Source organism: Haliotis rubra, unplaced genomic scaffold (assembly GCF_003918875.1).
Source record: "Haliotis rubra isolate DU_JTF1 unplaced genomic scaffold, ASM391887v1 Scf747, whole genome shotgun sequence".
Taxonomy (NCBI): domain Eukaryota; kingdom Metazoa; phylum Mollusca; class Gastropoda; order Lepetellida; family Haliotidae; genus Haliotis; species Haliotis rubra.
Genome location: NW_025767465.1, coordinates 252,880 through 277,829, shown reverse-complemented (window position 1 = coordinate 277,829; position 24,950 = coordinate 252,880). Strand labels below are relative to the sequence as shown.

At 37.0% G+C, this 24,950-nt stretch overlaps 1 protein-coding gene across 4 annotated transcripts; it reads right to left on the bottom strand.

The window, feature by feature from the left end:
- Window position 1: 1 nt before the first annotated feature.
- On the bottom strand, window positions 2-24,282 carry LOC124260012 (monocarboxylate transporter 10-like). Of its 4 annotated transcripts, XM_046694239.1 has the most exons (8): window positions 24,021-24,282; window positions 23,749-23,920; window positions 23,119-23,525; window positions 15,985-16,592; window positions 14,626-14,992; window positions 3,347-3,453; window positions 1,537-1,612; window positions 2-844 (listed from the first exon to the last, which is right to left on the bottom strand). In XM_046694239.1, the coding sequence occupies exons 3-8, from the start codon at window positions 23,372-23,374 to the stop codon at window positions 666-668; spliced, it is 1,593 nt and encodes a 530-aa protein (XP_046550195.1). In that variant the 5' UTR covers window positions 23,375-23,525; window positions 23,749-23,920; window positions 24,021-24,282; the 3' UTR covers window positions 2-665. The 4 variants fall into 4 exon arrangements, with proteins under 4 accessions (XP_046550195.1, XP_046550192.1, XP_046550193.1 ...); XM_046694236.1 differs by having other exon boundaries at window positions 23,749-24,282; XM_046694237.1 differs by having other exon boundaries at window positions 23,760-24,282.
- Window positions 24,283-24,950: the final 668 nt, after the last annotated feature.

Sequence of the window (24,950 nt, the reverse complement as noted above, 5' to 3'; positions counted from 1 at the left end):
GAGCCAGTCAGATGTCATGATAGAATATAAAAGTGCAGCTATACAATCAGAACTCTCCAGTTTTATTCATTTTAGGGAGACCAAAATTACACATGCTAAAATCTGAATGCTTTGCGCACTCACACAGAGTATTTTGAAGCTCCAAGGCTGATTGGCTGAATAAGTTCACCTGACATGGCATCCTACAGTGAGGTTGTCAGATCTCTATGCAGACAGATATCATATCAGAGCAAAGATCTCAAAATAATGAGATTGAACAGTATCAGAGTTACATGCACCTTAACTTAGTACTTCATTCAGTTCAACGAAGACCAACACTGTAAAACTACAGAAACTAACAACAAATAAATGTGTGCACACATTTTTCATTATTGATTTCAACTTGCACATCTATATTTCATTTCACAAAGACATGCACAGACTTTTGAAATGATTACAGTATTTAGATACAGCTTGCCATTAACACATTATAAGCAAGGAAGTAAATTTTGCCTTGAGTCCCCATGGTAGACAACTTAAATTGTTCATTCAATAGAAATACATCCCTGTGGAACACATATCATTCAGTCTCGAAGCTCAACATTTGTTTTGATCAGTCTCACATTTTGATTCTTTATGTCACTTGCATAGTAATGATGACTTTCATCTGTAAACAACAAGAAGTTTTATACTCGAATCTCATTATCAGGTTTATCATCTGAGGAAGATAACTCTGCTTTCACTTCCTCCTTGTACAAAGCCTGCTTATCTGAGCTGGCAGCAAATTCTTCCAATAGATCATGGCCCTCAACAACAATCATCTCGGTGGCTGACGGTCCCTTTCCGTTTACCTTCAGTTCATCATCTGAAAGGAAAACAGGATCATGATTGATACATACATTAGAATTCTACCAGTGTCCTGGAACCATCACCGAAGTACAACTTGTACACTTGTACAGACATAATTCCACATTAACCATATGCAAAGCATGTAGCAATTATATTTACCAAAGAAAATGGATCAGTGATTTACACAATGCATTCCCAATGTCTTGGGGATTACAACCAGGGCTGCCTGTCCTGACATGACGTGTTCGAGACGTTCAGAACAACGTGTTTGAAACAGTATCACCTCGATCCCGCATGGTACTACACATGCCTTGTGGGAACCAATTCCTCCAGTTTTATCTCATTGTGAATGTTGATTGCCAGTCTGCAGGGAAACATTAGGCAACTGGTTGTGCTTTCCTTTGTTGAAGGTGATTCATATCATTACAGTTTACTGTTTCAACTGTACAAAAAAACACTGCTTTCAGTAGAGATATGGAAACTGCTCTGGGCCAATAGGCATACAGGCCAATATGCAAACCTTGAAAAGGCAGTTTGTGCTACTTCCATATAATTAAGTATCAAACAGCTAAACCTGGTTGACACAAAATGGAAAATACTGTTCTTGATAATTTCCTACTTGGAAATTATCAATGTTCAAATATGCTCAATAATAAAATAATAAATAAAAAAATTTCAGTTCAGAAGAAATTCTGTGGTTAGATTTACCATGATCTGGTCCAGCAAATATGTTTTGTTGAGACAATGCAGCAAATTCTTGTGTGTCAGTAACACCAGGGTATGTCTGAAAGAATATAAATGAGCGTTAGTGAAAATGATAGTACTCTGACCTTCATAGTCTGCCCTAGCCTCCCAAAGCTTGACATCATGTCATGAGCAATTTTCTAAATGGTGTCACAGGCATGTTCTTATTATTCAACTAATCAAATGATATTCTGAACATAAGTGGAAGATATTATGCAGAACAGAAGGCATGTAATTAGTTTCTTTGAGAGGCATTTTCAGAAGTTGTAAAAATGAAGGAAAACCAAGTTCTATGGATAAGGCATGTAAGTTGTCTACTTGTAAATATCATATTCACAATATTTTGTCAAACAATTACAAAATTGTGTAATTTACAGTAATATTTTTTAATAAATTGCAATATACATAATGCAATATCTTTTGGAAAATAAGACTTTTAGTATCAAGCTCGGAAAAATCCATTGTATCCCTTCACCAAATTCAGGTAAACAAACAGATGATAACAATTTGAAATATGAGACAAAACATCATGTGATGTAATAATTTACCTTTTAAATGATATTTCCTGTTATGAAAAACATTGTTTTAAATGCTGAGATAAAGATTACTGTATGTATCGTTTCGCTAACTTACCCAAATGATTTGAATAAAATGTACCCAATAAGATACCTCTAAAGAATTATTTTGCAAACATTGGACAAATTGTATCTGAGGTTAATACATGTATTTTAGCAGGAATAATATACAGAAGGTTTTTAACAGGAATGTGTTTTTTGATGGGATATTATTTTGTATTAGGAACAAACATTGTATTTCAAAGTTAAACTCTAGCGCTTTGGGGCAGCTGATCGGTCTTGCCGGATTTATTTTGTGTACGGAACAATGGGATCAGTCACTGTCAATACTGCTGAGTCAAGATAGCAGAACCATTATGTTGACAGTAATCAACTACAATAAATATGACTTTGACTGAGTCAAGTCATGGCATATATAACATAAATTCTCTGTCAAGTTTGTTTCAAGGTGTCAATAAATGTAACCTGAAAGTGTTTGCTGTAAATAACAGTGATAACTTTGCGTGGCGTGGTGGGCGAGCTGGCTAAGGCGCCAGCTAGTGATCCAGCGGGCATGAAGTGCAGATCGAGCCCACCTGTGACCGAATGTAAAAATCTTGGAGTCAACTTTGTGTGCAGACTCTTCCAGTGTTGTCACAACCCCTAGTGTACAGTACACAACCCTGTGCACTTAAAAGAACCCACGAATCCGTTGGTATATGACCAGATGGTGGCCACATGAATACATGCAAACACCTAGTTGCTGGTACAGCAACATGCAGTAAACTTGGACAAAGTACTGTGACTATGTGTCCCAGTCCACCAAGCTGTGAATGGGTACCTCGTAAGGATGGGAAAGCCGCAATAACTCGGTGCGCTTTGTGACAGCAAGAGTTGTAGACTCCCCAGGGAGTTGAGATTGATAATAAGATGTGCCGTTAGACTGACATCAAATGATCGGGGGATAAAATACCAGCGCCTTGAGCTTGCACTAGTGCGTGGATATGTGCGCTATATAAATATCCAGTAGTAAATAATAATAACAACTTTGCAAACAATTTTGCTAAAATTATGTAAACACTCTTGGATGAAAAAATTTAATAAAATTTTGGATCTGAAATTTCAACTACAGGTTACAGATGACCCACTGACTCTGCATGCTGGACTTACATGACATAAGTTCACTTTGGCCAACTGAAAGTTAAAGGCGAGGGACTTACCTGCTTTGTGCGAGGAATGAGGAACATGATGATAGCCCCAATGATTGGAGGGGCACCTGCACAGTGGAATGCTATGTTGTAAGAACCAAGGTGATCATACAGGAGACCTGCAGAAAGAACAGAGACAGTGTAATAAATAGAGTGATATTTGCTGGACAAACACAATAGTGAGGAACAACTGATTTTTATCCTGAACAGGAAAAAAGTTTAAAATTTTCTGGAGTGAAGACTAAGCACACATATTTCATACAAATATCCTTAAAGATATTCATGATCCCTCGTGTTTCTGTTCACCATATACGGAAGGGGCAATACTGGGAATCGTAGAAGTCAAAGGCACCAGAGTCCACTGATTAGCTAAAGGGTTTACTTTCATTAGGCATATTACACAAATTTCCTTAAGTAGGTGAGAGATGTTTAATTAAGTACATTCAAATATCCAAGGGTTCTATTCAGACACACCTTAAATGCCAAAACAACAGGTACCATCCTTTAACACCTGTTGGTATGACAAGGCTCGAAATAGCAACCTTCCATTCTCCAGGCAGATATTGTACAGACTAGATGGTGGAGGTGGTGTGTCATAAGCCCTCCAGATTTAGGACGCTCACTCTTCCCCACCTAATATTATTAGGGTAACGCTAGTTTTCAGGGCACTATCATTTGCAGAAGCCCGAGGTCTTTCATTAACTGCCCGACGAAGGAGTGCAGTTGAAAAGCCCGAGGTACATGTACATGCCACAGGTACATGTAACGAATGTGAGTCAGAAATTTCATCAAATTTGAACCCAAGTTCAAATGAGCTGTAGGTTAATCGAACATCAAGAACTGAGCTACTTATGACGTCACCGAACAACGGGCTCGATAATGGCTCGTCATCAAGCATTTTGGGGCATTATCAAGTTACAGTGGCCCGCTCATTTCTGATAACGTGCGGGCATTTTAATGATAATTTTATCCATTTTAGCTATAATATATGATATTCCCCTGCACGACACAATTCCTAGTCCTGTGCTGGCTGAACCAAGACTTCTTAATATTCCAGAAATAAGGTTTATTCATTTAAATTCAGAGTTTGATTTGACCTGAGCATAGATTGTGATGTTTGCAGTTACAAGAGTACATGCTGCTTTCATTCCCTTCTATTAGATCATACTACATTGTGACAGCTGATGATAAATTACCAGGACTATTGGCTATGTATAAAAGAGAAATGGTCCTAATTAGCTTAGTATGCCCATGTTACAATGTGTGGCTACAAAGAGGGTCAGGATAGTTGATCTAGTCATGGAAAGCAGAACCACTGTGTAACAAAGTGTTCTGAATTGAAGCAATGGCATGCAATGATTTTTTGAAAAACCAATACAACTTGTAGTCTATTCTTTTATGGTTAACTAAATTTTCAGGCTATGTGTCAGTCAGGATTGTCAGAATGTTGCTGCAACTGCCTGTCCAAGAACAGTACCAAAATAAGCATATTACAAAACAAGAGACACATAAAAGGAATGTGAGTTTTGCCATACAAAATCACATGGCATGATAATTTACAATTTCAGTGGTATTTCCTGTTATGCAAGGCATGTTTATATATTCTGGGATGAATCAATTTTTTTGAAGGGTGCCATAAGGCACAAGAAAGACAGCTTAGATGTGCCTTTGTGAAATTGTGTGCCTTTCCCTTTTGATGACTTGAAACATCACAACATTTATGTTATTTTAATTTATTGTTCACTAAATCAGTAAATATCATGTAAACATGTAAACTTGAGAGCAGGATTTCCTGAACACTGTAATGACTGCAAGAATAGTTCAGCTGAATCATTTGTCCTGGACCCACAAACTATGTTATCACTGGGATTTCCTGTCATGGGCACTGGAATTCAAAATGGTGACACAAATGTTAAACTGTGAGATTGAGTGTACCAAAAATAGTTTCATAAGCTGCAAAAACTGGTTTTATTTTAATGATTTGAATTGGTCACATTTATTGCATTTTCCATGAAATGAATCATGGTGAGTATTATTTACATAATTTTAGGCATGCCACCAGGGCACTGTGAAAATAATCAACTATGCCATGGGACACTATTTCGATCACTGTATATGCAGAGAGTGGGATTATCACTTTTAATTGTCCTGTAAATAAGGTAGATGGCAATCAGCTGTTCACATATTTTACTGTATATATTTTGAAAAATGGATAATGAAATTGAAAAGATTCAAGTAAAATAGAAAGTAGTTTATACATGAGGAATTCACATGAATTGAAAATAATGGTCATGTACTGATCTGTTCCACACATAGTTTAAACAGATTCAAAGTTGAATAAAAGCTATGACATAGATTAAAAACATCAAGTTAGATGGCTACAATGAAAACCCCACACATCCGGACAGTGTAATAACGTGACTAAAATGTCAATTTCAGCACAGACTAGTAAACCCCCAAATTATCCCATTGCTCATAGACAAGTAATGACAGCAATTCTTCCTTGCCCGAATTGAATATTCACTTGTCCCATGCCACCACCTATGGAATTATTTGCAAACCTTACTTATTATACTCAATACACTGTCTCAAACAAAGATTGACTACTGTAATAGCATCTTCTACGAACTTTCCGAAAAACTTCTATCAAAACTCCAGAAAGTACAAAACTCTGCAGCTCGACTTGTCAGCAAAGTTCCCTCTAGGATCCACATAACGCCTGTTCTTAAGTCTCTTCACTGGCTACCAATCAGAGCCAGAATTGAATTCAAGGTCCTGAGTCTTGCCTACCAGTGTTATCATCTTACGGCTCCAGAGTACCTTGTTGAGCTAGTCACCAAGCACAATCCTTCCAGAATGTTAAGATCGGCAGATAGACACCTTCTCACTATTCCCAGACAGAAACTCCGGGCATTCGTGTTTCGCTCCTTCAGCTATGGTGCTCCACAGTTGTGGAATCAACTCCCGACTGAACTCAAAATGTCTCCCTCCATTGACTCATTTAAAAGTTCCCTGAAAACCCATCTTTTCAGAAAATATTACGATCTGTAACTTAACTTTCCAAAAATTTCAGCCTCGTTCTAGCATAACCTTTGCTTTGTAAATATTTGTAAATATGTAGCGCTTTGAGCATGCCTTATGTGTGGAATTCAGCGCATTATAAATACACATATTATTTATTATTATTATTACACATAAATATAATATGATCTGTCCCTGTGATGGAGGGAGACTGGACAAGTACTGTAACCAGGAAGTAACTGATTGATAAGCCAATTCACACACGGTGAAAACTGACATATGTTTTTATGCAAACTGTTGCTAGCTGTCTAAAGCTTGAAATGTGTGTTACAGCACAAGTAATGTGATTGAAATAGCGCTCGTGAGCAAGGTTGGAGGATATTTATATAGCGCACATATCCACGCAACTAGTACATGCTCAAGGCACTAGTATTTTTCCCCTCGATCATTGGATGTCAATCTCAACAGCACATCATATTATCAATCTCAACTCCCTGGGGAGCCTACAACTCTTGCAGTCACAAGGCGCACCGAGTTATTGCGGCTTTCCCATCCTTACGAGGTACCCATTCACTATTGAGTGAGCTGGGTGGACAGGGACTTTTTTTTACTGCATGTTGCTGTACCAGCAACTAAGTGTTTGCACGTATTCATGTGGCCACCATCTGGTCATATACCAATGGATTCGTGGGTTCTTTTAAGTGCACAGGGTTGTGACAACACTGAAAGAGTCTGCACACAAACTTGACTCCAAGGTTTTTACACCCAGTCACAGGGGGGCTCGATCCTAGCCTGGCTCCTTGGACAGCCCCCAAGGTCCTGCATTGAAATATGGTGGCCATCCTAGATGCACCTACAAGTGTTATGTTTCACCTAGCATGTTTTAGCACATTTAGCAGTTACAAGTGATTTAAGGTACTCATTGTTCAACAGTGATAGAATTTATAGACTAAAGTACAGTCGGAAATTGAAAAAAAAAGTTTTTTCGCATTTATATCTACAATTTATGTTGTTAACATGTGAAAATGTGAAATATCTGTTAAACTAAGTTCGGCCTAACTACAGTCTCAGAGGTGGAGAGATGGGAACCGTAGAGAAAGGACTTTACTGAGGAGAGATTAGTGTAGAAATGAGCAATGCAGTTTTGTTCTAAGTCGAAAGCGACTTATTTGGAACAGACCATGGCTTTATGCAAATTAGTGTGCAATGATACTGTATTACAAAGGAAACTTTTTAAATGTCCGTTTTGCAATAAAAATTAGTTTCATTATAAGCGATAGCTGACGTGAAAAATAATAACTTTAAGACTGAAACTATTAAGGATGTAGCTACCATGGAGTCTCACTATCACTACAAAAAGAAACAGGTAGGAGGGGTCGTCTCAAACGCAAAACCAGGACGGGTGTCGCAGACAATGGTTGGGGTCGGGCTGGGGGATACAGATATCAGCTGAGATAAGATAATCCTTTAGGTGAATTAAACTGGGGAAGTAAACGGCATGTCATAACAATTTACAAATAATGTCCAGTCCTGTCGATCTTCAAGTGGTCATGTCACCTATACATTTTGAGACATTTAATATGATGGCTAATTTAAGCTTTTGTATGGGTATCATACTCTTTTACATATCTCAACATAAACTTTATGACACAAAGACACGTAAGATGTTAACCAATAGATGAGACATATACAACGCACATGAAAAAGCATAAAATATATGAGATGACCCCTTGTGCCTGCAGGCAGCACATGCATTTCAAGCCAGGTGAGTCGACGGTCCGTAGTCTTACCTGGCTGAGCATCCTAATTGCCATCTATAGTCTGATCTATTGTTTTCAGCAGCTTTTCGTATTTTTTCTAAGTTTTGCCTGATTTTACGAGTAAACATGCTTTTCTGGATATCCTATCACGCATCCTACTGTACTCAGTTAGGCCGATGTGGGTTATTTCGACATATGCTATTTGCAATTGTGTAAATTTTAGGGATACAGAGTAACAGCCTAAAAAACAGTGCTTTTTTATTTCCGACAGTACTTTAACATTCAACATGGACTTGTATACTGTGTAGTATCCAGCAGTTGGAATTCAAATAAATATTATGAATACTGTGAATAAAACATAGTAATACAGAATTAAAGTAGGATGTTGTTTCAAAACTGTTAAGAAATTGCTATGGTTAAAAAAGGGTCATAATTTCCATGTCAACCACCTATGATCACAGGTTCCTGGCACACTCATTCCCACTTTTTTCATGAAAAACTTAACTCTTACATATAATCTGTGATGTTAACTAACTAGTACCAGTACTTTAAAAACCTGTTTGTAGTCATATGCTTTCTGTGATTAAAACCTACATTTTTCTGTTGAAGGCTTTGCTATATAACCAAGGTATAACCTAAGTTAACCTTTAGCAACCTTCAAGGTACATCATTGTTAAAGTTTCATGATAAGTTCCATTTACTGTTTCAATAATGAAAGAAGCATTTTGATGGATTTATTTTTCCAAATACTGACAGTGTATGTGTATTCTGATATGTGAAAATTTACATTTGATTGTTGATGTAATGATTTAGATTACATGAAATAGTGCACCTTTGGTGAAAATGTTGCTTCTACGTTTGATGTTCTGTATGCATATTTTGAACTTATGCATTATATAGGGGAATTTAAAATAACATTCTTTGTCAAGCACAAAGTTATAAATCCCTCATAGATGCATGCAATAAACATGAATGCAGTGTTTGCCTTCTCCTGGCAGCTACTTTGTATTCTATTCAGGCTGCATTATATTGTTTTAAATCCAGTACTGTGCTAAGTTCTTGATAAAACACTGATTAACTTAGGTCACTCATACTTTAAACTACCCTGATACATTCACATGCAAGGGACCAAAAACCAGATAGTACACCATTGAATTAGGCTTGTTTTCAAATATACAGTTTGCATATTTTAAGCAAATACGCAGCTTATCTGGAGGCATGGAGACATATCAATCAGTGCTGGTTATCACTCACAGTCACAGTATGCAGATCGATAATTAGAGCTCAGTAAACAATCAATAATCATTTATGATCATAAACTCAACAACAAAACTCAGGTGGGCAATAAAGGGACACAATCATAACACCGATTAATACCACAGTCAAGACAATCGAGGATACTTCCTGTTAGTTACATTGCAGTTTTATGAGTCAGGAAACTGCATCAGTTGTTTAAGTCTTGATTTAGCAAACATTACAATAAAAAAACATACTTTCTAAATTTTGTATGACTATTGATTTGTCTCTCAGCCCATCGATAATGGCTGACACATGCGAAATCAATCGATTGACCGATTATGCGATCAACCGCTCCAACACTAGTATCAATCCATTTTCACTATGTACAGGTACCTCCCCTCCTTTCCCTGTTTCCACTACCCTGTGGATGATTGAAGGCCATAATGCCAAATGAAAGGTCACAAAAGCACATCACACTCACACAGTGTACATGGACATGCTCCCACATGCATCATATAAGGCCTCAACATTCCTTAAATCAAACTTTCATTTAATGTCACAAATACATGCTGAACAGCTTAGAGTGCAACACTATAAACATTTAGCAATGATTAAATGAAGTTTTGTAGGAGTGTGACATTGCACCAATAAAGAGGACAAATTGCATGATAATGGGACACTAATCTTCCTTTCACTAAAATATGGAAATATTATGTCTGGCAAAACACTAGCCTTGAATAGCTACATAACAGCTGATAACAATAATCATTCTGTCATTCCCTAGAAAAAGATATGTTGAATTTATACAATACAAACATAAAATATGTTGTAAGTACACATCATAGTGTTTGCAGTGTGTCTGTGTACAACATATGATTTACACATCAGGGTCAGCAAGCAGAACAGTAAAATGTCTTCAGTGGTCACATGTAATCTCAGCTGTCAGTCAGCATTGGATATTGTACGATTCTGCTTACAGAAATTGCCATGTGTTTGCGAAAAAAGTTAGCACAATCTCATATTCACATTTATGAGTAATATCATCAGTTTCAAAAACACCTGCTGTATGTGCTTAATTTGCATAATGTATTGTATAATATTGTATCTGAGTAGTAACTGTACTGTCTTTATTCACAAAGTTCATGTCTTTATTCACAAAGTTCATGTTGCTAACAAAAAGAAAACAATGCAAACATTTCAGAATGAAAAGGAGATTGAGTAGTCTTTTAAAAATGACAATGACAAATGAATTGTCTCTAGAGAAAAGTGAAATGCATAATCAAGAAAAATATGGCATGAAAGAATAGTGTACCTATGTAGCTTGAGAACTCCTGGAGAACTTGCAGGTTTGAGAGTAGCTATAACAACATAATGTTAACATCTTTGTGGGTATTGTTAAGAATTTCTTAAACCAGTATCATATATGATGTAATGGGTTATTATTATGACATACTGACATAGGCATTGTTTTACTTTTATTTTTCTTCCTTCTGAGTTGGAATGATAATGTATTATTATAGTGAGTGAGTGAGTTTAGTTTTACGCGCACTCAGCAATTTCCACTTATATGGTGGCAGTCTGTAAATAATCATGTCTGGACCAGACAATCCAGTGATCAACAGCATGAGCATCAATCTACACCTTTGGGATACGATGACATGTGTCAACCAAATCAGCGAGCCTGACCATCCGATCCTGTTATAATATTATAAGGACAAAGGGATGGGAGCACTCATTTGCACAAAGGCACACCTTGTGTGTGTATATGTATAATTGATAATATGAGGAAACATTACAAGTCAGTTACTGCATTCTGCATGTTACTTACATGAACAGAATCTTTCATTTGAATATAATACCCTTCAGATTCAAATTAAACCTTTTAGCAGCCCAGACACTGGAAATCTATTGCATTATATCACATTCTATATAAACTACATTTTAACCAGTGCTCCAATAACTCCTGTCATATGTTACATGTGCTTCGTTGTGGGGCAGGAAACTAGAAAACTCTCAGGAGTCAAGCTGCCCGACACTGTCACCCATATATAGGGCTCTCTGTGAATAACATTGCTTAACTTCAACTGATTTGTGACCTGGGGTCTATGCAGAGGCCCACACACCACCACCATATGGATCATTTCCTTAGAACAATCACATTTTCTCATGATGCAAGTGTACAGTCATTAGATGATTTAAGAAATAGTTTCAAATATAACCCCCATGGACAAGCCTGTTGGAGAGTATACCCACATATTTTGCATTTTTCAGTCAAATCAAAAACTTATGTTGCTATGTCATATCAAATGCTTATATATCACTATACTTTCTGTAAGCCTTTGCTCAGTTAAAACCTGTTATCAATTCATTTACTGCAGTCATGGTTGATACTCAGCTAGACTAATGGTTAGTCTCTGAATATATATAATTTTGACTGTAACAAATAAACCCATTTAAATAGAAAAGGAGCCCCAGGGAGCACTTTGAACGTAGCCAATGTGTTAAGAATGGGCTTAAGAAGTTCGTAAGAAATAGCCAGTGATCAAGACTTGCTTCATTTAGGGCTTTAGCATTGCGGAGGGCTAGGCTGTAGGGAAAATAATATAGCTCAGGGACTGTGAGACAGACTAATACTCAGCCTACACAGGAAACTTAAAATATCTGTGGAAAAGTGAATCGCCATGCCATATGTTACTGATTACCTCATTTCATCCATGGCATGGCTGCTGCACACTAATGAAGCATTGCTGGTAAAATAGTGTGTTTATAGTACCGAGCCATTTAATTAAATGCTTATTTCTGTCAATATGGTAATAATCCAATTATCTATCACCAAGTATTTAGAAGAGTATGAAATAAGGAATAAATATAAACCTGATCATACACAATTTCAAGGGTATTTAAACCTGTGTCATAAATATACAATATTTACAATTATTTCAGACATTATAAATGTATGTACATGATGGCCATATTTACACACGTTTGTCATATTTGTTTAAGTCCCCCAAATGCTCTTTATTTCATGACCTGTAAAGCAAATGCAAATTTAGTGGCCAAATGATACATAATTTCAAATGTTGGTCATATGGGCCTCAGGCGATATGTTTATTTCCTCATATAGTTATATTTGGGAAATACTGTTCTTTTGTGTGGTGATGCCAGAAGAGTGCTAGCAAATACAGCTGCCCCTAAAAATATCGAAATTCTTATAGCCTGGAACAGATTTAACATTGGACACAGTGATGCTGTATCTGTTGTTGTCGGAATAGGTATTGTAGAAATGTACAGCAGTTTTCTTTCTGTATACACATATTACGACACCTGCCAAAAACAAAAATGTACTGTAACTTGGCAATATGTACAGCTTTGGACAAATATATTTTCACAACGCATGAAACTGGTTATAGTTTGTCATGTACCTCTGTTGTGCTGTAAGCTTGGTTGATGCAATATGTACTTTGTTCAGGGACTATATCCAATTTGCATCCCTGAACATACAACACTGTAGTACAAAGTGTAACCTATACCCATACTCTAACCAAAACTAGGGCTAAATCACTGGACTTTAGCCCTCATTCAGGACACATGGCCTATTCAACATGTTCAACCCTCTCCCTCTTCCACACATACACTTCTTCTATAATTAATTACCAGGCGTCACCTGAGCAAAACGATGTAATATACACAAGATCCTTTGGACAGACTGAAGTGAATAATCAGAACTAGCCGTCACCTGATCAAGTGTTACAATGGGTGTCATAATTATATCTCAGTCTGCATGTCGCTTTTACAACACTTGTAACCACTGACCTCCAGTATCATGCATTGTTCATAGCAGACTGACTTATATATGATGGTATTGAAAGACATCTTGTTGTCCTACATATGAATCACACTAACAGCCTGAACTATTGATCTATTTTAGATATTCTCTACATGTGATACACCTCAATATATATCATACTTTTAGGGTGATTTTGTCACACCCACTATAACCATTAACAAAAGTAAAGAGTAAAGTGAAAAAGGAATTGTACAGCTAAATATTTTGATTTGCTTGGGTACTTGGAAATAGGACAGGAAAGGAAGATTTGCAAATGGAATACAAAAATATATATGGAATACATTTGCAATTCTTAATTATTAGTTGTTTTTTCTTAAAATATCAAGCAAATACTTCAGTTATTGAATTAAACAGATGTTGAATTAATTACTACACAGAGAATAAATGCGGGCTGGTCACCCTGCCACTACTACCCACCAGTCCCTCAATATGGTCTTAGCCCTACGGTGATTGTAACTCCCAGAATGTAACATTACATAGGCTTACAACCATTGCAGTCCTCAGATTGTTTTGTGAAACTGGGCCCTGGATCTGTGCAATTTTTGCCTGCTGTAAACGTGAAACTTTACACAGGTATAAAATGTTGAAATATTGGTATTTAAAATTACCAGACATTGTTCAAATGATGGAAAACTTAGCCAGTTTTGTTTGCTCTTTTTCGTTATATTGCATGGTTTTGCTTTTGCACATAATACAATAAACAAGTATGGCTAATATGAGAGAAAAACAAATCTTTTCAAAAAGTGAAAAATATCTATTCTTATATAATGTTATTACTGATTTAAGGAACACATTGTAAGAAATTAATAATTGAGTCACAGATTTGTTTGTGTTCAAAATAAGAAGTTTTTCTGAAAACTACTAAAATGAGACTTTTTAACAGGTTTTAGTTACCTAAACATTAAAAATTTATATATATGAGTCCAAAACATGCACATGTTGAAATGAACAACTTAAAATTCTCAGTCATTTGAAAAAACATGTTAACTTTCATAATCATTTGAAAAAGTTTTCATTATCCCAAAAGGGTCTATATCATGATCTTTCCATCCAATATATACTGTCATGGACTAGTGAATTGTGTAGAATGATATTTCCCAATACAGAGCATGAGTCACAGTGCTTTCCACCCTGTATAAAATAAGATTCCATGTCTGCACAGATGCAAAATTATCCCACAGCACTGTGTATTGGTAGTGACATCACCATCTTCATCTCCCTTATCCCCAACTTAGTTCTTAATTTCCCTCACTCATGGTTTTGAAATTAACCAATCAATTTGCCCCTTTACATGACATTGGCATAAAACTATATATCTGTTCAATGAAACAGCTTTGCAGGAACAGACTGTGCGTCAACACTGCCCATCATCAGAAAATTTACAAGAAAGTCATATTGAATGTTCTGTGCAAGTAGTATCTTACCTGCAATAGGGGGTCCAACTGTCATTGGAAGACTGAATATCCCAAAGAGAAAGCCAAGGGCCTGTGATGCACCGGTGGGACCCACAATATCAAAGGCAATAGGTCCCAGGAGACAGATGAATATACCGTCACAGATGCCCATGACCAGAGTGATAGCGATAAGACTTGCAAAGTTGTTCGCAAATGGAATGCACATGGTTGTCACACCCAAAATAAGGAAAGCAAACTGCTGCATTCTAATTCGGTTGACCCAGGAAAAGTCAGCAACCTTCCCAAACACAATTCTGCCAACCCCTGAGGTGATGCTCATACACATGACCAGCAAGCTGCCATCATAACTGGGGAACCGGTCACTGGTGTGTTTCACCTGCAACAGATGACAACAATTTGTCAACAAATATTACATGAAATTCTTATCGACATAACAACCATGATCATTTACAGTAAAATCTTCTTCATCAGGAGGGGCGGTGGGGTAGCCTAGTGGTTAAAGCATTTGCTCATCATGTTGAAGACAGAGGTTCGATTCTCCACATGGGTACAATGTATGAAGCCCATTTCTGGAGTCCCTCACTGTGATATTGCTGAAATATTGCTAAAACCAGCGTAAAACTAAACTCACTCACTCATTCTGCATCTGGACCTGTACCTTGACATTAACTCATTTCTGTTTGAGATAACGGAACATGTTACTATGTTGTTATTACCAGTCCTTAAATGGGGAGTTATTCTGAGAGCAAATCAGGAGAGACTACATGTAGTTAGTTTATCCAACGAAATGAGCTGTGGTCTAGCTGCAGTTACTCATAGTGACTGCTAGTCTGTCTCACAGTCCCTGAACCACATTAATTTCCCTACTGTCAAGCCCTCTCTGCAGTGCTAGAGCCCTAAATAAAGCAAGTCTAGATTTCCTCAGGTTCTGAATCTCTGGTCTCCCTAGGGCTCTTTTTCAATATAAATGGGCTTGTTTGTTACTATCAAATTATATATATTCAGAGACTAAGCCTTAGTCTAAGTGACTGCCAGTGATGTTCGCTTCTGGAAATGTGTAAATACAGGAATATGGATCTCTTTGCACGTCTTACCACTAGGCTTTTTTCTGGTTGTTTAGCACTGTACTCAGCAATATTTCAGCTACAGCAGTGTAACCCGAAATAGTCATAGAACCTCCCTCACTGGTAGCATACCGTACATCTCCCAAGACTGACAACTCAACACAGTTTAATGTCCCCTGTTGTGGACCTATCCTATCAGAGACACATACAGTACTAAATTCATTTGGGTCTATTGTCATGTCTATCTATACATTTCACATTGTTTCACAAAAAATATAAGGCATAAAACTAACTTTCTACTTACCAAATGTACAAAAGGTACAAAATATCCAAAAAGAGAAACACCATTTGAAAGTGCCCAAACAACATATCCCTTATTTTTCCAGATATTCACATTGAGGAACTTCTTGGTAAATGAACAACAGTCATTCACATGCTCAACAATACTTTCCTTTGACAGAGCAAGACTTGCTAGGTTGGACTCTCTCTTTATCAAAGGTTTCCATGTTAAGGCACAGAATATCAACAAAAAGTTCAGTCCTCCTAAGAAAATGAACGTATATCGAAGTCCAGCTTCTTTCAACAAGACGGGGAGGCACAGGGAGAGGCCTATTGTGAACACGGAACTTCCAAAGGTCACCAGTCCATTCACCAGACCCATATGCTTTCTGAAGTAATGTCCAAGGATGACTAGTGATGGTGCATAGGAACACGAGGATCCAATTCCAAGGAGTATTCCATAGGTAAGATATAGGAGTTGTAACTGGTTCACAAAAGCACTTGCCAGTAAACCAAGAAATCCAAGAAATCCACCAAACATGGCTGTTTTCCTGATTCCAAGTCTGTCACTGACAATACTTGCAAACATACACATGAGGAATGTTGTACCTGTGCACACTGAACCGACCCATGCTGTAAAACAATAACACAGGCGTGAATGTAGTGTACAAAAACAAGAATTACAGAACTTAAGGAACTTCTTCTATTGGAACGAAGACAACTCAAACACAACTTTTCAAGTATTGTTTTTTCAGGTGAGCAACATTATAACTTCCCTGTTGTATGGATGTGCCTAGCATACAGTTTGTTAAAGTATGAATGAGGATAAACATGAAAGAAGGGCAAAGAGGGCAAAATTCTTTTGTTTTATCTCTCCCAATCAAAGCATTATAGAGTCACCTGAGTGTCCATATCTTAATTTATATATAAATACTATGCAAGCATCTGGTGAGCAAAATACATATATTGTATTCTTCATATTTGTGTATTATGATGCATAAACACGAAGGCACCAATCACTTTAACTTTAAGAAGTATACAAATTATAATGATTGGGACAAAAACTTTGAGCATTTGGTGATAATATAATACATATTTTTTTTATGTTTTGGATATAGAAACACACAATGGTAGTAATATCCTAATCATATATGGTATAATATCTTACATAAAATTTTCAAGACCATATTTTCCTAACATTAATGCAAAACATTAAAGTTTGTTTCTTTGTTGTGAATATCAGTTTAGTTTTCTTTGACACATTCTACTGTGAAAGACAAAAACATCACAGCACTTGCACAATGTCTTTAAATGTCAAAGTGAAGCGCTGAAATCACACATTCTATAACTGGATTCCAAAACAAAACAGTCTTTGAGTGTGGACAAATTTCAGACGAGTTTCCGGTTTTTAACATGCTGTGCAATTTTAACGATGGGGCCAAACAGTTGTTTTTGTGACAAGTTTACTGGTTGTTTGGGGGCTATTTCGTTTTTAAAATCAAAATTTGTTCAAACAGTTGCATGAACAATGGGACAATCTCATTATAAAATTCTGCAAAATTGTACCCATCCATGGTACTTGCACTTTACTATGGTACTCTTTAGAAACTGTGTATGAATAGTGTTTGAATGAACTGCCTCTGTATTACATACTGCCTTATGATTTGAAGCCATTGTTGTCTACATTATCATCAACACTTCAGAAAACTCCTATCTAATCGTACTGGGAATGTATGGAATGCTAATCAATGTATGGAGATAAAAACTACTTCACGTCTTCATTTGCATATTGTAGATTGTGATATCTGATTTGATTCGAATCAACATCTCCATACAATGATAAAATATTTTCATGCATATACTGAACAAGACATTTATGGATTATGAATATTTTTTACACTATAATTGTAAACAAATTTTACACTATAATTATTTATATGAGCACCCATTTATATGAGGTAGTGCATGACGGCGTCACAAAACCAACATTGTAGGTGATGTCCTCATGATCTACATCATGGCAGTGAGAAATAATGATCACTCAAACTACATGTTTCTTCATGTTCCTCCCTGTTCAGGTGCTTGTCATTTAAATGCTCTACAATAAGCAAAAAAGATTTACACAAGACTTAAATGACATTCAGTATATCTGTACCATTTGTTTCACAATACAGTGGACTCTGTCAATACCGGCCTCTCTTAACACCGGCACTCTGTCTACATCGGCACAAAGTTTCAGTCCCGGCAGAAATGCACGTTATTATCATTTAGAAACTTCTGTAAACATCGGCATCTGTCTATTCAGGATATCGGCATTGTTTTTCAGTCCCAACGAACAAGTTGTTATGAAAACGAATCTGTAAAAACCGGCACATGAAAGACGGCGTAACCCTTTGATGTAACTAGGTCCAAATGATGTAACAACACAATTCGCTGTGACTCGAGATTATTCAGAAACGGGAAGTGTTAATCAGTATCTTGTTAATCAGTGAGTGAGTGCGTAACACTTACCCAGAGTAATTAATACATGTAGTGGGCAGTTTGACTGTATAAACAAGCAAGTGTTTACATTTTGTTGATTAGCGAATTATTGACTCGAGATTATTCAGAAAGCGGGGAAGTGTCAATCAGTTTCTTGTTAATTAGTGAGTGTACGTGTCACTTACATAGAAGCGAATCGTTTGATGGCGTGTATCGTTCGAAAGCTCTGAACATCAACAATATCACTGTACTCTTGCCGAGTATTTTCACATTTGTAAGAAGCGATTTTATTGGATAAAGATTGGTTTCTAGCGGCGGCTTTTCACTACACTCTGCTTATAAGGGTGCGTGATTGGTCAAAATCGAACCGTGACCTAAGCAACCAATCATATTATGGAAATGGATGCCGTCCTAAATTAAGCGGAAGCTTTTAGATTAAGGCGAAAGTTTTTGGGTAAAATAATGCTATTCTGAACATATTAAGAAGACATATAGCTACCTATCGTAAATTATGGAGCGTATTGGACATATCGTGCTAGGTTATGGCCTATGACAAAATGCTTCATGCATATATTTTCACATTAAGCATCGTGTGAAAGCCGAGATGTAACTTGTCAGTGACTTGACTTACATTGCATGATCGCACAAAAGTATGGAAATAGTAATTTTATATGTACGTTTGACTGAATGTTATTGTTGATTTCAATTTATTTAATGATTTCCTCGATGTTTGAAACATCGTTACTTTGCTCTTTGACAATGCTATTGTAGACCGCTGCGAAGCATAAACAAGAATCGTTGTTTGCAATAACATTCACGAAAAATAGTTTATAATTTTAATTCTGCCGATAATATATGATCAGTTGAAATTTAATAAGAGATTCCAGACATTTTTATTTGATTTAAACAACATGAATGTGCATTCAGACACTGCCTTGTTTCTTATTCAAACATCTTGTTAATGCTAAAGTGACAGTACGACAGCGAACTTCCGTGTGCGCAGACGTCATAAGCGAACCTAGCTAAACCGGCACTCTGTCAAAACCGGCATTTTTACTTGGTCCCGACTGATGCCGGTATTGACAGAGTACACTGTATATTACAGAACAGTGACACACTTCATTAAACAAAACCCTCCCTGTTGGCATTTCTGTGACTGTAACATTAAGTTTTAACTGACTAATAATTAGGGGTGGGGCGATAATACCGGTTAACTGGTATATTGCAATTCAAACTTCACAATACAATATATTGCGGTACCCTTTTCGCAAACCGGTTCTGCCGATACCATCGGCAATTTCCGTGACCGTTATCGGTAATTCTCATGATGTAGTCAAAAATACTAATGACATTTGTATTTCCTTTATTATTATGAATTAATAGTTTTGAGAATGTTTATTGGTCATATAATTTCATTTGCGTGACATTTAAACCATATAAACAAAACACTCGTTGCAGGGATAAACAGACCAAACAGCGGACGCTGCTGCAGATGCTTTTTCTCGAGTTCCAAACTTTAAAGCGAAGTCTTAAATTGGGAACCATTTCAATTGATCTCTTGTACAATCACATCTGAGTCCTGACAGTGGTCAGTGGCATTGTTTCAAAAGAAAGGAAACAGTAATTTCTTTACCTTAAACCATGTGTGACACTTTCACAATATATTGCAATATTCGCCAACACATATCGCAATACGTAAATTTTGGCAATACCCAACCCTACTAATAATAGTAATATTCAACATAAACTTTTATACATAAATGGATCACAAACTGTTTACAGCTTTAAATGGAGTGACCTTTACACAGTGCAATATTTCTTTTCAATTTAATCTTAATTGTGGTTTAAATCAAGGGGAATTCATAGGGTATTTAGGGTTTCCGATCCCTTGTAACTACATTTAGAGTGTGTAATCCCACAACAATGCTTATACCGACATAGACTTTAAAGTATCACTGGGATTTCCTAGTCATGAGTCCAATATGGTAGTTATTACACAGATGCCATGTAAACAAAGGGATTTCAGGTGTGAATTATTTAGACCAGGTATTACTTAAGGCCTTCCACACACACTGTATCAGCTTCCTTTCACCAGTTAATTGGCCTGGGCCTGAAACTCCCCTCACACAGGTTTATTCCAGATCATAGGTTTACTGATACTCTGATATAATCATGTCTCTACATGTGACTTGTGTCCAGGACTGGCTCCAGCTGATCAGTACCTTTGTGACATAAGGAAGGTTATGTCAGAACTACCCTCACTGCGGGAAGCCCTATATACTGAGCCGTTTTCAACATGCACTGTTCACATTGCTGCTGTGGCTCCAATCTCTGAGTCTCCTTATACTGACTGACTGACTGAGTATGGTTTTACGCCGCTTTTAGCAATATTCCAGCAACATCAATGAGCCGTTTTGGGCTTCACATTGAACCCATGTGGGATTCAACCGGGTCTTCGGCGTGACGAGCCAACGCTTTAACCATTAGGCTACCCCACCGCCCCCAGTCTCCTTATACAACAGCATTCTTCATTACACAGATTGCATAAAGTCTTAACTTGTCAGCCAAAGTCAGTCTTACAAAATAGCCTTTTGCAAGTACTCTACAAAGGACAAGCTTGTAGGAGTGCTAACATAATTAAGACATTTAAATATAATCATCTATGTGATCATGTGTGTAGGTGAAAACATTAAACCTGTTAAAGTAAGTGAGGGAATTAAACATTTCCACAGTCCTAAGCTCAGTCTCACGATACACATGATAGTCTGTGCCATAGTCAAAAAACTTTTATTGAGCCTTCAAATCCGGATTATCAAGTCTAAATATAGGCATAGATATAAAAATCATTATGCATTTACACAAGGGCTGCAGTGAATCCACTATGAGTTGAACATGATAACATCACGAATATTAGGTAACGAATACGAATATTGTGAAAGCAACTTAGCAGTTGATGGTTATTATATTCAGTGAACCAATAACAAAATAGGTTTTTTGACATGTTTTGACTATCTTAACAGTGGTAGTTCATCATGACAGTGGCCAGTGACCACATTACTATCAAACTAAATATAGAAGACTGTTGAGTATTATCCTGACAGGCTTGGATATATTCCATGTCGTATATCTAGCTTTGATAAATACACTCAAGCTCAAGTAAAAACTCCCTTTTAAAAATCAGTGATGAATATTGGATTCTAGTGATCACGAATAATGAATTGCATTTATGAAAGTTTACGGTTTCACATCGACGGAAACAGAAATGAATCGTAACAGCCCCAATGTACAAACATGCACGCGCACGCACACATGCATACATACACAGAGAGGCCATAAGAGGCAGAGCTTACAATTAGACTTTGTTTGACGAGACAGTGGAGGATCTAACTAGTGGCTGAGGACACAGACTGATTGCATGTATGCAATGTTCCCGAATCAATTTTTTTTTTATTGATTCATTATTAGAATACAAACGGCTGCTAATAAATATCTAAGTGTAACAGATCGTCTGTCTGTGTTTTGTTTGTAAATAACATGTTACATAAAAGAGCTATTCTGTTATCCTAATTTCATACTGGTATAAATCTGTTGATCTAATACTTAATGTAACATATATACTCGACAAAAATAGTTAGGGATATACGGTAAATTTTGAAATTATGCATAATGATCTATTTATTCATTGACACACTGATAAAATATCAATCATAAAAATACCAATATCTCTAACATATTTTGTCCAGTATATAACATTTGGGATTACCCTTTCTCAGTAAAGTACAGATTCCAGTGCTATTGTTAGGTGGAGTCCAATCTGGGAACTTTGTGTGTGGGCGATTAGGTGCTTGACTCTTGAGAGTGTGGGTTTTGAATTCTGAATGGGACTCAGCCTAACAAAAGTACTGGAATCTGTACTTTACTGAGAAAGGGTAATCCCAAATGTTATATACTGGACAAAATATGTTAGGGATATTGGTATGTGGAAAGGGTAATCCCAAATACAACATGTTACATTCAACCACTTTCTAAAGAGCACTGTGTATTCTATTCATAATTAATTATTTTAAAAGGGTATTTAATACATAAATACCTCAGCTAAACCATAGATACCAAATACCTTTGATAAGAGTTGTATGGAACATATTTCAGTTATACACTCTTTTTTTCTGTAAATAATCGGTAATGTGTACAGAAGAAAAAATAAGTCATTTTTGTCGTTTGTTGGTGTTCATAGGTTGTGCTTACAGATACATATATATCACTGACACATTGGTGTAGAAGTCGGTCAGGAGGCACTCAGTCAAGCACAATGTTTCATGCAAACAATACAGTGTATATCATGACAAAATACTCAAAAGTTTACCTCTACTAGTAAACTTAATTACATGAGTTGAAGTATCGTATGGAAGAGTAAAAATATCTATTCCATGTACATGGGGCCAAACTGATTATGCAGATCACTAATTAAATATATAAAATTATAGAGTCACATTGTTTATACTTTCACCCTGTTATGTAATAACTCTTATAATCTTTGGTATTTGACCAAGGGCATTTCCAAGATTCATGCTCGAGAATAAGTATGACTTTGAATAATTGACAGAGGGGATGAGGATACGTACATTCTAATTAACTTGGTTCAAGATCTTGAATTAAATAATTATATATGCATACTCACATGTTTTGAAAGACACATCTGGGTCATCTTTGGCATACAAGTCTCTCATATGAACATAGACAATCCCAAACGTGTTGATAATGCCGAACACAGTTCCATTTGCCCACATTGAGGTAAAGCAGACGACCCATCCCCACCCCCCATCTGGTTGCTCGAAGTCACCCCCTCTCGCACTCCTTTCCTCGGTGGCACCTTGCAATGGCTCATCTGCCTCCGTAGTTTTGTATTTTCCCATTTTCTTCTTCTTGTCTGCCATTATTAGTATGTAAGTCCGTTTCCGATGACTGGACGTGTAGACTAACGATGATCAGCTGTTGCCTAACAAGCCATGTGACGTGATTACAACACTTATCACACCTCTCCTAGCTAGGTAATAGAGGTGGGTTTATACCAACGGACAAACTCGCCTGCAAATGAAGTGGTGATAAAGTATGACAGAAAAAGAAACAGCTTTTATCATGTTGATAGATACGTCTATTCATTCTACTTCATGTAGTCATTGTAAATGACCCTGGCTATGTGAGGCTGTACTGCTTAGTCAAATTAATCGCATCAGTAAATTCCGATCCTGTCCTTAATATATCTTATCAATATCACCGACAGTAGCTACAACAAAATCTAAGATATGACCTTATAGATACCTGTTCGTTTTTGTCCAGTACTTGAACGGGCGCTCACTGCCCTAGCTGTCAAACCTTCCTCAATGCGAATCCAATGCTCGAGCAGACGATGTACAGGGTCGGGGTGGGCACAGCAAAGGTCAAGGTCATTCGTGCCTATGGACGCGATACAAGACTACAAGCTTAAAACGGAGGAAAAGACACTGTCTGAGCATAATCACAAAGCAAAACAAATTAAGGTCAAACAATTCTAGGAAGCAAAATTCCTGGGCCTATACACACAGTTCTTCTTGCCGTTCTGACCAAGCGGAAGCTGAGCCAGTATCAGCTGATCGACTTTCTAGCCGGTGTCAGGGAAAATGCGCGAGCAAGTGATTCTCTGGCGCGCGACGAATTGCTAATATGAACATACCAACACCGCATGAGAGATAATGAAAGGGTAGATGCACAACTCCAGTGACGACCCTCGATAAGTTACCGTAGTAAGTTTATCACTATTAGACCCAAATACATAGTTTTATCTAAGTGACTCGATCTATATACTGCAGTCGCCATTATACATAATGATAGTTCAGAACTGGAATAGGAAGCGGCTTTATCAAAATCTAAATATAGGCATATAAATAAAAATACATATAAAAAGCATTACACACACGCGCGCGCACACACACACATGCACTGGTGTGTTTTTAAAAAAAATCTTTTATCTGCTGAGCTGTTGAACCTTTATTCAGTATTTTGAAAAACAGCATCGCCTATTCTTGAAAACACACACCAAAACTAAAGGTACAAAGTCAAGATCACAAACATCAAATAAACTTCAAACAACAAAAAACGACAGAACTTTACAACATTACATAAAGTGAAAACCCCTCTGTAGTTTGTGTTTGCGATATTATTCTCGACATAGATTTTTCATTTATGGGATTGTTTCTTAACAGATTTCTCAAGCCTTGTCGCATATGTCAGCACTTGTACCGCTTCCTTAAGATCCAGTTGTCGGAAGGTTGTGACATGCTGTTGGAGTGGAGGTAAAGATTAAGGGGTGAAACAAGGGATGGGTGACATGCAGGAAATGATTCCTCAGTGCGTGATTGTCGCCTCTCAGGTCAAAGGTCAGCACAAGGTGTGGGTGTCTGTAAGTGATGACTCGGGTCAGGAAGGACACGGCGATGAAGTTGTAACGTGAAACACATAGCTTCATACTGGTTA

Bases quoted from the DNA above. Each gene is read 5' to 3' on its own strand.
- LOC124260012 (XM_046694236.1), bottom strand. From the start codon at position 23,374: ATGGCAGACAAGAAGAAGAAAATGGGAAAATACAAAACTACGGAGGCA. The intron at 14,993-15,984 runs GTAAGTAGAAAG...CATCTGTTGCAG, and splicing joins TTGTACCTTTTGTACATTTG to GTGAAACACACCAGTGACCG. The intron at 3,454-14,625 runs GTAAGATACTAC...TTCTTTCTGCAG, and splicing joins AGTTGGACCCCCTATTGCAG to GTCTCCTGTATGATCACCTT.